This window comes from Poecilia mexicana, unplaced genomic scaffold, assembly GCF_051168715.1.
Source record: "Poecilia mexicana isolate PSO_F unplaced genomic scaffold, ASM5116871v1 scaffold_18, whole genome shotgun sequence".
Lineage (NCBI taxonomy): Eukaryota > Metazoa > Chordata > Actinopteri > Cyprinodontiformes > Poeciliidae > Poecilia > Poecilia mexicana.
Genome location: NW_028263387.1, coordinates 6,231,056 through 6,245,781, shown reverse-complemented (window position 1 = coordinate 6,245,781; position 14,726 = coordinate 6,231,056). Strand labels below are relative to the sequence as shown.

At 40.4% G+C, this 14,726-nt stretch overlaps 1 protein-coding gene across 2 annotated transcripts in view; it reads left to right on the top strand.

Moving 5' to 3' along the window:
• The window catches only part of arhgef40 (Rho guanine nucleotide exchange factor 40), a 49,046-nt gene extending 35,620 nt beyond the window's left edge, over nt 1-13,426 (top strand). Inside the window, exons 22-27 of one of the 2 annotated variants that reach the window (XM_014985553.2) lie at nt 1,494-1,673; nt 1,766-1,946; nt 3,326-3,436; nt 5,856-5,965; nt 6,648-6,691; nt 7,821-13,426. In XM_014985553.2, the coding sequence (XP_014841039.2) occupies nt 1,494-1,673; nt 1,766-1,946; nt 3,326-3,436; nt 5,856-5,965; nt 6,648-6,674 (609 nt within the window). In that variant the 3' untranslated portion in view covers nt 6,675-6,691; nt 7,821-13,426. The other variant, XM_088015167.1, reaches the window with a different exon arrangement.
• Nucleotides 13,427-14,726: the final 1,300 nt, after the last annotated feature.

Below are 14,726 nucleotides of genomic sequence, written 5' to 3'. Positions count from 1 at the left end.
ATGGAAATAGTCAGGTAAATATTCTATAGACTTTTGAAACCTTTGTTTATCTTATGTTACAGAAAATACTCACCCACCTTTTGACACTTACAAGCAGAGGGAAAAAGAAAAAAAAAAAGAAAACGAGAAGAAAGATATTGCTTTCCTGTTCAGACCGTGGAAATGTTCGCAGATTGTGCAGTTATTGTGGATTTTTCTGAATATATTTAGGCTTTAGAAGAAATTCTTTGACAAAAACATCTCCTCTTGACCTTCACATTGTTAGTCCAACGCGGCGGCATCGTTCAGAGGCAGACACGACAAGCGTTGGACTCCCACACACACACGCGCACACACACACACACACACACACACACACACAAGCAAACACAATTTATATATGAGGGGAGAGATTAGGAGTGCACAAACACTTCCATTGGAGCCTCTTCACATTGACAGCTCTCCAGGTAAAAAGTGATTACAAGTGCAGGTGTTTTTCAGTGGGCGTGTGTGTGTGGGTGCTCATGATGTATGTGAAGCCTCACTTACATGATGACCCCCCCCCTCCCACCAACACACACCTCACCTATCCACAGTTGTAAAAATAAAGCTGCATGTCAGTAAATCGCCATAACTCTTTAATCCACTTCGGCGGACGAAACGTTCCAGTCGCTCTTCGCCGTTTGTTTGCGCCTGGTATCTCCTCCCGTAGGAGCGCTACGCAATTTCTGACTTTTACGAGTGTCTGTCTGCCTTTTGTTATGAGTCTTAACAGCACGAAAAAAAAAAAAAGTCTCAGCCCCTGTAATTGACGCGAACAATGAAGTCACATGTCTCGCGAAAAGACATGACTCATTTGGCCAATTAGAGCAAAGATCCAACAGATAAGAAAAAGTGCTTGTGCGAAGGCAGCATTTGCCTCTATAGAAAGCGGAGGAATAATAATAATACTGCTTTGTCTTTTTCTTTATTGGACTGTGAACAAGGCCTATCAATCTTTACAGATGAAATGTTTTTTCTTTTTTTTCTTTTTTTTTTTTTGAACACCAAACTAGGAAACTGGTAGCTGAAGCGGCACTGGGTACAGGAGAATAAAAAGACTTTTGACAGAATCAGAATCAGCTTTATTGGCCTAGATTGTGTGCACAAACAAGAAATTTGACTTTAGTTTCAAGTGCCTATATTGTGACTCTCACCTTTGGCCTTGATGGATTGATTATAACTAAAGGAATGCAAGAAATTAAAAGGACTAGAGGTCAGTGAGAAAATTTGTCATCCGAAGCAAGCTCAGACCGAGTCCACATCACCTAAAGGAGGCAACAGAGGTGGCTAAGATGCGTCTTCGGAGGTTTTCAAAATTTGTCCCATTGGAATATTAGACCCAAATGTCTTTGATAGCAATTCAGGTGAACAGAGGTTATACCGTCCCAGAGACAAACCCTTATTTATAGTTAAAATTTCTTTAACAATATATTTATAGAAGCCCCGAGGCTAACGTGTTTTTCTGTTTTCAGATCTCAGTGGCAGAACGCGGTGACCTGGTGCGGCAGGGTGAGCTCACCGTGTGCGGGGGACCTCGGAGGAAGCGGGCGGGTGTCAGGAATGTCTTCCTCTACCAGCACACCATCATCTTCACCAAGCAGAAGAGCCCGAGTCCGGGTCGCACCGTCTACAACTACAAGCACAGCATCAAGGTTAGAAGCTAGAGGCTATTTTCTTTAAATGGCAAAGTTTGGATCAATAATTCAAACACGATTTCATCTTCTTCTTCTTCTTCTTCCGACAGATGAGTGAAATGGGTCTAACTCAGAATGTCGGTGATGAGGGAGTGAAGTTTGAAGTCTGGGTCCGACAGGCACCCAGGACCAGAGACTGTATCACCCTTCAGGCCCAGAATAGAGCAGGAAGGGAGTCCTGGGCTCATGACATAGCCCATCTGCTGTGGACGCACGCCATAAACAATACAGGTACACTATAAACTTCAGTGCCAAACGCATCAATCACCAAATCCCATTGTTACAAGTCTTTCATACACTGAAAGTAGTGAAGTCAAACAAACAAGTCCAAACCTTTGTTGGACTTGTTTGTTAGTGTTAAAATACAGGAATAAATGTCTTAATATTTCAGCATTTTCACATCACATCAACTTTCAAAATGCTATGATTGGCCTATACTAAGGTAGGCCTATGGTGTTTTTACTCCTTGCTATAATTGCTATTGGTTGACCACGTAGTTATTAGCCATGTTGTTAGCCATGTCCACCGCTCAATATGCTAAAGAACAACAAGGACACCAATCTGCTACTGCAGTACGGGTCCTTTGATATTTAGGGAAAGAGTATTTGCTCCCTTGTAGATTACAACATTTTCTGATACACTTACATGTGACATCAATCAGACCCCATGTGAAACTGCCCTGTTTGATAAATCATAAGTTTCCACTTCAAAAAAATAGAATGTTGCTAACAACTTGAAGTAACACTTCAAAAACACAACATTTTTCTTCAGATCAAGGCCTATTGTCTTGATTTTTGGGCTTCTTTAGCATTATTGCAAAAGTACAAAATCTTAAAAAGTATTTTCATTTGAAGAATAAAATAGTTGGGACTACAGCAAAAAAAAAAAAAAAAAGGCAACACTGAAGGTCAAATACAGTGGTGGATGTAAAACTAGGATGACACGCCATACTTGACAGAACCCTGAATTTTGGAGTTTTAGAGTCACTGACCGAAAGGAAACAGTTAGAAAATGTAAAGAAAAAAAAAGAAAAAAAAGTAAAACTAGAAAAGTTCAGGATCTTCTTCCATTATATTTGCTGTTGCCACCTACTGTTGGAGAGTTGGTATTAGAGTATTGTTCAAGGGAGTCCAACAGTTAAAAAAAAACAAAAAACTTTAAGATGCAAATATGTTCTTTGTTTCAAAAAGTGGAACAGTATTACTAGCATTTCCTAGAAGTAGAAAACATATGGAAACCAAAACAATGGTTTCAGTTTGACATTTTTTCCCCCTTTGTTTATGCTCAGCTTTCTAAACACATCGAGCTGCTCCATATCATGTGTTCAAGCATCGCTTCCTGCTCTTGGCTTAGATTTCAGTATCTCCCTGCAATATGGTGCTCAGAAGCTCCTTATAAGAAGGGATTAATTCTGTTCAGATGGTAATGTTCTCCAGAAACAATGAATTGTTCTAAACAAACAAATGAAAGCAGTGAAGCCAGAACATGGGATGTTCCTGAGATTATTAACCGTGATTTGGATGACAATGCATAGCTATTCGTAGGGGAGAAATGATTCCTGGAAATGCTCACTGAAGTGATTTTTCGGAATATTTTTGACTCTCTCTCAGAGCTGTGTCTGAAGGAGTCGCTGTGCATGGGAGTTTCCAGTAAGCTTCTGCTGGACGCTACAGGAACTCCGGGATCAGAGCTGGACTCCATCTGCAGTCTTAGCGACAGAGGTAGGAGCACAGTGTCTACACCACCAACATCTTTTCACCTTCATACCACAAACTTCAATTTATTTTGTTGGGATATTATGTGATCAACATGAAGGGACAAGTTATGGTGAACAGAAGGGGAAACAATGTCATGAAACACTGAAAACTCACTTTTTTTTATTAGTTCAGACACTAAATATACCTCAAAGTGCATAAAGATGTACGGTGAAAACCATCTTCACCCCTACCGCTCTACTGTCTTCCTTATCTCTGCTTTTGGGGGTACAGTCAAATCAGCACAAAGGAAAACGAATGGCTTTCTTTGATTGGCTGCCTTGCCAACACCAGCCGGTAGCATTAGCACCTCGGTAGTTCAGCTTCCTTTCCTTTCAGGACGGCCTATCGAATAGTTTAGAAATGCTCTATGAAGAAATTTTTTCTACCTGAATTTTTCATGAATAATTTGTTCCAAATTTCCTTTGTATTCAAATCCTTTTACTCTGGCAGAGTTTCTCCTTCCAGCTGGTCAATGAGCCTAAACATAAAAGCAGAGCTACCATGCACTGGTTTATGTTAAGAGTGTTTTCACACCTGATAGTCTGGTAGACTCTGCCCGACTGGAGTCCATAATTGCTGCAGTTCGCTTTCACACTGCACTCTGTCGAAAAAAAAAAGTTCCTCCCCTCGTCTGTGGTGTCACTGAACCAAGAACCACTGAAGGAAACGACACTGAAATCCTTCTTCACAAAAATGGAGTGGCGATTTTAGCGATTGTAGGATTTCTCTTTTTTCCTTGGTACAAGATCGTGCTGGCACTAGACTCTCGTGTTTGTTTGGGTTATATTTACCCAGAATACCCTGCGCCATAGTCCTCTTCCTGCTTTTGGAGCAGTCTCCGGTCCGCTTGGCGTTCACATATGCATTCAAACCGCACCAGAGTTCACTTCAAACGAACCGAGACCTAGGTTTTTATTGGTCCACATCAGAGTTTGATTATGCATTCACACTTACTCAATCAAACCAGACTTTCTAGTCTGGTTTGATTAAAGCGGACTAAATAGGTCAGGTGTGAATGCACACTCTTAAAGTATAATCAAGACTTCAGTCAGTTAGTCCAAACCCAAAGACTCCTGGAGCTTAATACAAATTCCTCTTCTTCTCAAATTTCTGTCACATAAACTCCCAATAAATTACACTTAATTTATTGGAATTGTATTGGGGTTTTAACACGACCCCAATATGTGGAAAAAGTGCAAGTGACATGCACACCACTGCAAGTAACTAATGGAGTTCAAGAGTTTCTGCCTGGAATGCACTTTCACAAGGAGAGAGCGATGGAGCATACATTGCGTAATGTTTTGCCTGCACCTCTTGTTTGATTGTGCCTGTAATAGTCGGCCGTAACATCCCGCCGTAATTGAAAAAAACGAGCTTTTCGGACACATTAATTGAATTTCTTTGTTTTTGAGCCGCTCGGAGCAGCAGATCAATCTCTTAACAGAAAACGTATTATCCTCCTGTAAAAGTTAATATGGTTGATGAAATCACTGTGGGCGATACACCGAGAAGACGTCTTCCCCCCCTCCTTCATTTGCAGTTCTATCTGTTTAGTCAGCGCACCTCTTCGGAGGTCTCGAAACTAAAGTCTTCTCCGAGGGACACGCTGTTCCTTTTAGTTATGCAGCATTCAAAAAAATGAAACATTGTAATATGCACACTAAACTATCTGACTTATCTACTTTCAGAGTAGCTTTTTTTTTTTTGCGGGGATTCGATTGCATCTTTGTCGATCTTGCAGAAAAACACACCGTTGGCCTTTGGCAGCTGAGCAAATTCAAAGTAACCAACGATTTCTGAAAGGAACAGAGACGAGAGACGTGATATAAATAGATAGGGACATATTCACAACAGCTAGAGCACACTCGTAAATCTGTCTCTTAAATACAGGGAGTTAGGGAGTGCATTCATGAGCGTCGAGGGGGGAAAAGAAGGCTAGCATGCTCTGCAAACTGCTGCCGCAGAGTTTAGCTGTTATGAGTCTTCTGTTTTTTTGTTGTTTTTTTTTTAAAGATCCATCCACATCTCTGAAGAGAACTGTCTGAAAGTGATTCCCCAATTACACCTCAGTGTAATGCGCGTTCTGCCCACCAGGTGTCTTGTTGAGCAGATTTCAGGCCATGAAATGTCCTCAGGGACAGACACTGGTGTTAGAAATTCACCAGTACAGATGGAGGAGGGAAAAAGAAAATAATTTCTACCCTGTTGTCTTCCCCTATGCTTACTAATAAATAAAAATAATAAACATAATGACACCCCCCCCCCTCTGTATGAAGTGATTCATTGAGAGGGGGTTTTCTCCATGGAAAACGTGTTTTTGTGCTGAACGTGTTCTACATTTTGCGGCTCCGTTTTGATTGGACCCCCCTCCCCTCTGCTTCAGTCCACAGTAGCTGCTCAGACTCGTCCTCTGTGGGCAGCCAGAAGGAGGGGGGATCCCCGGCGTCTGGGAGGGACCCCAGGTCAAGCTCCGGATCAACAAGCTATTCACAGGTGGGCACGGAGTTTACACACAAAATCCGCAGGCCTCACTGAGGTGAATGAGAGCTGGTTTTATTTGTAGACATTACTCAAAACTCCCAACATGTGGCACTTGTAGGTGGCACTTGGTTTGTAGGAAGTTTTTGTAGGAGTGCATCATGTTTTACAGTGTAAAAAGAAACATGGAAATAGTGCTAGTTACATCATGGTATCAAAGACTATTTGAGTGTTTGTTTAGGTGAAAATGTCCCTGATTATGACTTTTTAAAGAGATTATTACTACAGTTTTTGAGTTGTTGTTGTTTTTTTTAATAAAAAGGTGTTTGTCCCCAAACCATAAATTCACCTTCCATATGTTTGCAAAGCAGAAACACGACACTCGTCTTCAGCTGTGAGCAAACAAGTGTGCCAACCCAGAATCAGATGCATTTTTACTGTTTAAACACATCCACACACCCACACACACACACACACACACACAGATTCCCCCCGATCTCCTTATCCAGCAAACAGAATATGACAGATTGGCAAACAGACTGTGCCGGGAACAGATTGACGGACAGACGGACAGAACGGATAAGGGCAAACACACAGGCATCGACGTGCGCACATTCGTCAACAGGTTGAAGACGCCTTTGGTGTGGGAATCTAAAATGTGACTTTTTTTTTTTTCTCTCCCTCTCTCTGCCCACAGAGTCATTCTCCCTCCACAGCTGTGTGACTGTCATCTGAACAAGAGTGAGTTTTATGGGCAGGTCTCTTCCTCTCCCTCTGTTGCTCCTTTTTTCTTTATTGCGTTGCTCATGTTGCTCACTTTGCTCACTTTGGGGATATTACGAGCAGCGTTGGGCATTTATTGTATCGTTTATCATTTACCAATAAAATTTTCTTATAAGAATTTTGATTTATTGCTGCCATGATAAATTTCAGTTACTGATGGTAAAGAAAAATACAAAGCTGACGTTATCAGAAATGTTATTTTTGCTTTCTTCTACACTGTTAGGAACATCTATGCATATCAGAAAATGTTTAAAATATGACTAAATATAGGTACGGTGCGCAGATTAGTGATATAAATCACTAAATAAATGCAAAAGAACAGTATTTGTGTTTGAGGCACTATGAATGTTGTGCCATGCCTTCATTAGCTGTGTTTCCATTGACCATATAATTGCACACATTTAAATTACGAAATTGAATTTGCTTAACACACCAATTTTGGAAAACATGTTTTTTGCTGAAAAGTTTTTGCTCTTGGAGGAGGTGGTTTTCCGACTTAAAGTGTGACGGAAACACTTTTTTTTGCGTCACACGAGTCATGTGATCACCAGCTGCTCGTCTTCTACAACGAAGAAGAAGACGACAGAAAGTAGTGGGAGGATGATGGTTTGTTTTCCATTTGTTCAGACACCACAGCTCTCATAGCATTGAACAGTTCATATCAGATGTGTTGAATCCAAAGCTCTTCTGTAAAAATCGCTGACTACAAATTCCTGAAAGTGCCGAGTATGTAGCCACTCCCAAGTATAAGGAGCTTGTTGCTCCAGCCCCTGAATAAGACGCCGACGTCGTCTCTGATGGCTGACAGATGAGCGCTAGCAACATGGCTGATTTTTGAATATCTCATGTAACTTTTTACATCTGTTGTTGCCATGATTTTTAATGACTTACTGCATGAAAAAACTTATTTATGCATGATTTTAGTTTAATTTCTTATTTAATAGAAACACCCCAATTGCAAAATTGTTTTTTTTTTTTTTTTTTTTTTTTTATGATCTGAGTCCATATCATTCTCACCTAATTGCAAGTTTCCCCCCTTCCCACTGAAATAGTTGAAGTGACACTCCTTTCTTTTTTGCTTTTTAAGGAGCAGAAACTGCACTCGGGACTCTTCGTGGCTCCCGTCATCTCTGACTTGACTCAAAACTGGACTTCACCGACTTCCATCCGAACTTCTCTCGTGCCCTTCAAACCTCCTGCGAGAGTGCAAACGACGCCGGGGGGTGGAGGGATCAGGCGCAGCTGCACCAGTCCGCATCCAAACAGGATCAAAAACTCGCCCGCTCCCCCCCCTTCCTTGTTTTAAACCGTGACAAGCGCCGGTGGGGGGGTGAGGAGGTGGGGGGGGAGGAAGGGTGGCTCTCCGGCGCTCCGCCATTTTGGGTCTGCCAGTCTCAGCTGCTGGCAGAGTCATCGACACCGACGGCACTTCAAGCTTGCACAGTGCGGCCATTGTCTGCCCCGCAACTCCCCACTAGGCCAAACCACTTGGTCTGAACCACTGACTGGCCGACTCTACACATCACATGCTCCGGCATCTGATACTAAACAGGAAGTAATATGCTGGGTGTAAATGTGGCGTGGGATTGCAGATTTAGGATGTATTATGTACTTTATCACCCTCATAACGCTGAATGGAGACTGTACGCTTTTTTTTTTTTTTATCTGCCCTGTGTTTTATTTGTGTGCGTGTGTGTGTGTGTGTGTGTGTGTGGCTCGGGTTAGGTGGGATTGGATCTATGTAAATGAGGTAACAAGCACACTCACACAGACACACACAATGTCCCCCCCGACACATGCAGTCACTCTTATTGTTATCAGACAGTGGAGCACTGTTCACATTCACATGGTCTCCCCCCCCCTCCAGCTCCCTCTCATACACACACACACACACACACACACATTGCCCAGCTTAGAGCCTGGTACAGTGACTAAATGAGGCGAGCTCACATCTGAACACGTACAGATGATGAAGAAGAGAAGTGGTTTGCAGTTTCAAAACTGTTGGGAGTGTGTAAGCAAATTATATGGCTTTTTATGAACAGTACTAAGAAACTAAAGTAATAACGGTATTTAGTCGTTCTTGAAGTGTAAGTAATGGTGCTGTAAACTTTTCATCCCCACTTACAGTTTTTTCTTTTGCATCGCACTTCAATATTTCAGATCAAACAAGTCAAGTTTACTTTTCAGAGCACATTTCAGCAACAAGGCAGTTCAGGCTGTTAAGACATAATCGATTATAAAACAAGCAATAAATATTACATTTTGTCAAAAAAAAAACATCATCAAACAAATACCAGTGTTTTTAGCCTTCATTTAAAGGAACTCAGTGTTTCGGCAGTTTTGTGGTTTTCTGGAAGTTTGTTCCAAAAGGGGTTTGTCCCGTTACATTATGTGCTAATAGTAGCACATAAATTTAACCCTTATGTTTCTGTCCAAGTGTCACACATTTTTGAGGAAACCTTTTAAATGTCGCAAAAAAGAAGAAAATGCAAATTAGTCATGCATTCATCTACTGGCTTGGAACAAATCAACCAGGCTATATGCAGCGTAATGTCATCAGATGTTCAGGTTACACATAACTAGCAGTAAGGCAGTAGAGGTTGGAAGCTAGCATGGACCTCACTTCTCAGAAAAATGGAGAGAGGTTTTCAGGAATGCGTAGCTATTGAGTTGTGGTTGTTCCGTCACGTCAAGTCATACTGGCGATGTTACCGCCTGTAAGGAGACATAGAGAAAGAAAATTCTAACACGCACCGACAGCGGAAACAGCTAATTGGTCAAGTGAGGTACAAGTTTGCTACATCGTAACTTATTAGGCAAATGTGCTGCCATCTGCCCTTTATTTTGACAGCCAAAAACCAACACAAGCAAGCGAAGTAACTTTGTTTTTTTGCAAAATCGAGAACACTACTGTAAATTTTGCTGTTTCCATCAACCTTTCCTACTTCTAAAGTATGCAATACTTCAAAATGCACTCTGGAAAACTTTGATAGAAACACAATTTATGAAGCACGTCTGCGAGTCCAGCTCTGGATGATACAAAAAAAGTTTTGGAACGTCTAATGTGACAAAATCAAAACTATTTTGCCTCCAAGGGTAGGATGGCTGTTTTTTTTTTCTTAAACACTTTTTTTGTGTAATTAGACGGGATTATCTTTATTAATGGGTACAAACATGTTTGATGATCTGAAACATTTAAGTAAGAAGCAAGAACAAAAGATTACCTGTAAGGGGGCAAATACTTTTTCGCAGCATTGTTTATCATCAACGTCTTGGTGCCTGCACTGAAGAATCTCCTTCAGTGTACTGAAACTGAATTTTACTGCTTTTGTTGTTAGATGCCATATTCTGTTTGCCAAAGGTATGAATGTGTGTCAGTGCAATGTTTACTTGTGTTTTAAACATTATTGACTAGTTTTGTTTTGCCACAAACTGTCTGCACGCTCCATAAAATGGAGGAAAGTGGATCATTACGTTTGCCCTATTCTCTGTTTACGAGTTTCATTCTTTAGGCTAGTAGACATGAACGACATCTGATCATTTTTTAAGGAGCAATATAACAAATTTAATGACAGTATTATGTTTGAAGAAAGATGTGTAAAATTTTCAGCTTTGTGTATAAATTTTGGGTTAGGTTTTTTTCCCCCCCCATGTCTTTCTTGACGTTTGAATGAATCATGTCCATACAGCAAATTTTGGAGGTCGAAGGAAGCAGTGAGTTTGTCTTTGCATTGAGGCAGGAAACACTGATAACTAAAGATAACCACGTTTCTGCGCTGCTGTCTCTACATACTGGGGATGAAAAAATACGCTAAATGGCACCAAAAAACTCAAAAGAGAAACTTGAGTTGCATGAGTAAAAAAAATTAGCTTTTTACTTTTCCCTCAGTTCCTTGAAAGAAGGTTTTGAACTCTTTTAACCTTTCCACATTTTATCAACTAAAGAGTATTTTATTTCACATCCATAAAACTGACATAAAGTAGTGCGTTGTTCTGAAGTGGAAAATCCATAAGATGTTCAAAGTTTGGGATGAGTAAACCGTCTTCTTTACAAATGTGTCCCTCACTTTTTACATCGGGAGGGAATTGCTTGTACTGGATTTTGTTTTGAAGTAGTAAAGGGGCCTGAATAGACATTCAGTGCTCAAATTTTTGTAGGTAAAATCATTTTAAAACCATGTCTTCTTTTTCCCCTTTCAACTTCTCAACGTTTGCTGATTTATGTTAGTTTGATGCATAAAATCCCAAGAAAGTACACTGAGGTTTGTAGCGCTAACGTGACAAAATGTGGACAAGTTTAAGGGGTGTGAAAACATTCAAAAGGGACTGGATACGACGCTAACAACCAGTGTGAGAAATAAAACACGCTTCTCACCACCGCAGACCTTGATTTTATAAACCAGGGCGACATCATGGTTTTGTCAAGGTCTGAAATACATAAACGAACACGGCTGCTAGGCCAACCACCTAGCAAAGCGAAAGGACATAATGTGCTAAAAATCTCTAATGGTGTGTCTTACAGCAACAAGCTTGTCCTTCGCTGTCTGAAACGTGTAAAAAATTCATAGTCCTGTCATGTCTTTCTGTCAGAGCAGCTTCTCAGAGAAAGATGAAAAACATTCAAATTACTAAATTAATTAAGCCTAACGTTCATTCCTCAGCACTATTACTCTTTTTTTTCTTTGTAACTCATATATATATATATATATATATATATATATATATATATATATATATATATATATATATATATATATATATATATATATATAAAATTTTATTTTTGCAATATTAATTTCCAGAATTGCTGAGTGGAATTTCTTTGTGAAGCTCCAGTGGAAATATGTGCTTACCGAAGTCACGAATTGACCTTGAAGTGCTTAAGACAGATCTGAGATGTGGAGATAAAGTTGTCCAACAACACTTAGCACAAAGACGTAGGTGCTGTTGGACAGGCTAGTTGTTGGTGAAAATGTAACTTCTGGATCTCATATGTTCTGTCCAAATTTAGCCTAAGCAAACATTCTGAATGTCAGGCTTTATTAGCTTGTGTTAGCGACCTCAATCCCGTCTTTCAATCACGTTTAGACTTCAAAATATGACCTTATTTGGACCTTTATTCACCTTTCTGATTTCAAGCACATTTTTATGTTCTTTTGACGGAAGCCATTGTTGTTCAAGATACTGTTTTATTTCTACCTGCCATTCCATTTCCCTTACTGAAAGTGTTTTTGACTAATTTAGAATGATTTTGACTGAACTGAATTTTATGCAATTTATCTGAACATATCAAAGAACCAACCTGTGTTTTATATGTTTCTTACAGAAGACTCTGGAGCAAAGACACACAAAAAAATGCTATCATTTAAAGTGCTAGATGAGCAAAACAACCAGCAGTTGGAATAGTACTACGTTAGCTAGCTTATGTTAGCCAAATGTGGTTTAGTACTTCACTTTAAAAGTACCACACCTGAACGTAAATATGTTGAACTTCATGGAGTCACAGAATTGTTATTTCTCAGCCTCCGTTGTAGAGCTTTGTTTCTATTAGGTCAATGTTTGTACTTTTATAAAATCATTGCTCAGCTCCACTTTTTTTTAACCTTACGACTTGGAAATGTCTTCAAATTTTCCTAAATTTTGTGAAGCACTTATTATTGAACAATTCAAGTTACATTTTCAGTCCATACGTGGTTTTGTCTTTTTTTATGAATAACATTACTTATTGCCTTGTTCAGAGCTGTCTGCATGGACAAACCACATCGAAGCGGCTAATGCAGATTTGATGCTGACATTGGAAACAAACAAGCTAAACAGCCACAGAGTGCAGTTTTGTCTATTCATATTTGAATTGACTAGACGCTGAGCTAATATCTGCTTCTGGTTTTTGTGGTTGCCATCTTCTCTAATTTATTTATTTTTTTCAACAAAAACATGCAACTGGTATCTTTTCATAGAACAAGGGGAAAAAAACAACATATCCCCAAGATGTCAAACCATTCCTTTAAGAGACCTCAAAACTAGCATAGGGAGGGATAAAAATAACTTTCGCTTCCTCCTCGATTCTGCAACACTTGCTGTAAACCTATTAATAGCTATTTGTTACACTGCTATTTACACACTCGGATATGGAAATTACACAGAAAGAAAGACGCATACGGCTTACCAAAATGTAGCTATTTCAAACAGATACAGTGTAATTAAAAACATGTTCATTTAAAAAAGAGAATGTCATGTTTAAGGTACAGACTTACACGATGCAGGAGAGGCAGTCCGCTGCCGCAGTTTGTGGCTGGTTTCACGTTTCATATCTGCATCCGTATTGAAAAGTTGCAAATGGCTATTGAGCCATTTTTGAATCAATATCTAATTTGTTGGCTTGAAGAAGTCGGCACACTTCGCAGCCTTCAGCTGTTTGGTACATTGCATTATATTGGAAGCAATGTAATAAACACCATCATTCATTTATACTGCAGCATACATTTTCTCACTTTTGTGAACGGTGTCATTGTAAACAAAACTTTTTTTCCTCCTCGCTTTTGGTGTATGATGAACTCTGCAGGATGTTTACATTGTTTTTTTGTTGTTTTTAAGCAAAGTGGAATGTTAGAAATGCATGTTTCGCCTACGTTACGGTTGTCTTTTTTTGTACTTCTCTGTTCTGAATTAAAACTGGACTTTAAATTTAAAGTGCACCAATTGAGTTTTTTATTTCCTCCCCCCTTCCCGCCTCGTATGGCCTAACACGGGGGGCCTTGTAACCTTGTAAGCCCTCGAACTCGCCGTAATGAGTGCGTGGTCTCCTCTGTGGAAACCAGCTGTGCTGCCGCGGCCGCACAAAAAGCAGAATGATTAGATAACTACAGTACAGAGCCATATCAAATAGTTCCAGGGATCAAATTCCCTTAAGGAGGGAGGGCAGCTTCAGAGTCCATCTGTGCATGTGAGGCGCACCGAGAGAGGAGTGGGAGATAAAGTAAAAAGGCTTGGGGAGGGGGAGCGACAGGAAGGGACATAACAGAGGGAATGAGAATGGGAGCGACAGAGGAGAAGGACAGGAGACAGTAGGTGGGAATGATGGGAAATGAGCGAGGGCTAAGGGGCAGACAGACAGAGAGGCACAGTCAAGGGGAGAAACAGGGAGGGGAATTTAAAAAAAAAGAAAAAAGGGGCGGGGGGGGCTTATAGAAAGAGGGAGACACAAAGTAGAGTTCGAACTTTTTTTTTTCTTCCAACGTTGAGAACCAAGAGAGCCGCAGAATAGATGGAGGAGAGAGTGCGCGCGGGGTAAAAAAAAAAAAAGGGGGGGATGTTGACAAAGCAGCGAGACTGTGGCGAACAAAGAGAACGTGAAGAGAATGAGTCGGGGGAAACATCAAAGGGATTTTTCAGGCCCGGTTACCGGGACAACAGACATTTGCATGCGATTAGCTTTTTACATCATATTAAGAAGGGTTAGGGTGAGGGAGGGACGGGAAGAGAGGGGAGGGGGTTATGGAGAGAGGCAGGGAACTATAGATCATACACACACACTCACACACACTGTATGAAGGAAAAGCAGAAAAAAAAAAAGAGGGACGTTGGTCATCTCAGGCGGATAAACTGACTTATAGGCAGCCAGCCAAGGGTTTTCTTTTGTAAATGAGAGAACATGTCGGGGTTGGTGGTGGGGGTACAGTAATATGCCAGCACAGAAATTTTCAGAAAGAGAGGTCAAAGCAGGCATGGTGTATTTTACTTATTTAGAATAATATGTATATTTTTACATTTTCTGCCAGGAATTTAGGTTTGGCACCAATAACTGAAAGCACACTTCTTAAAGCAACCAAACAAATTCGTTTATAACCTGCGGATTCGCAGGATCTCGTACTCCTTCGTTCAAAAGTCGTCAGACGAGAGGAAAAAAACGCAACTCAGACCCAGATGAACCCTGTTTTAACACTACGGCCTCAATATCACAATCAATGTCACATTATTTTTTTTAAATTAC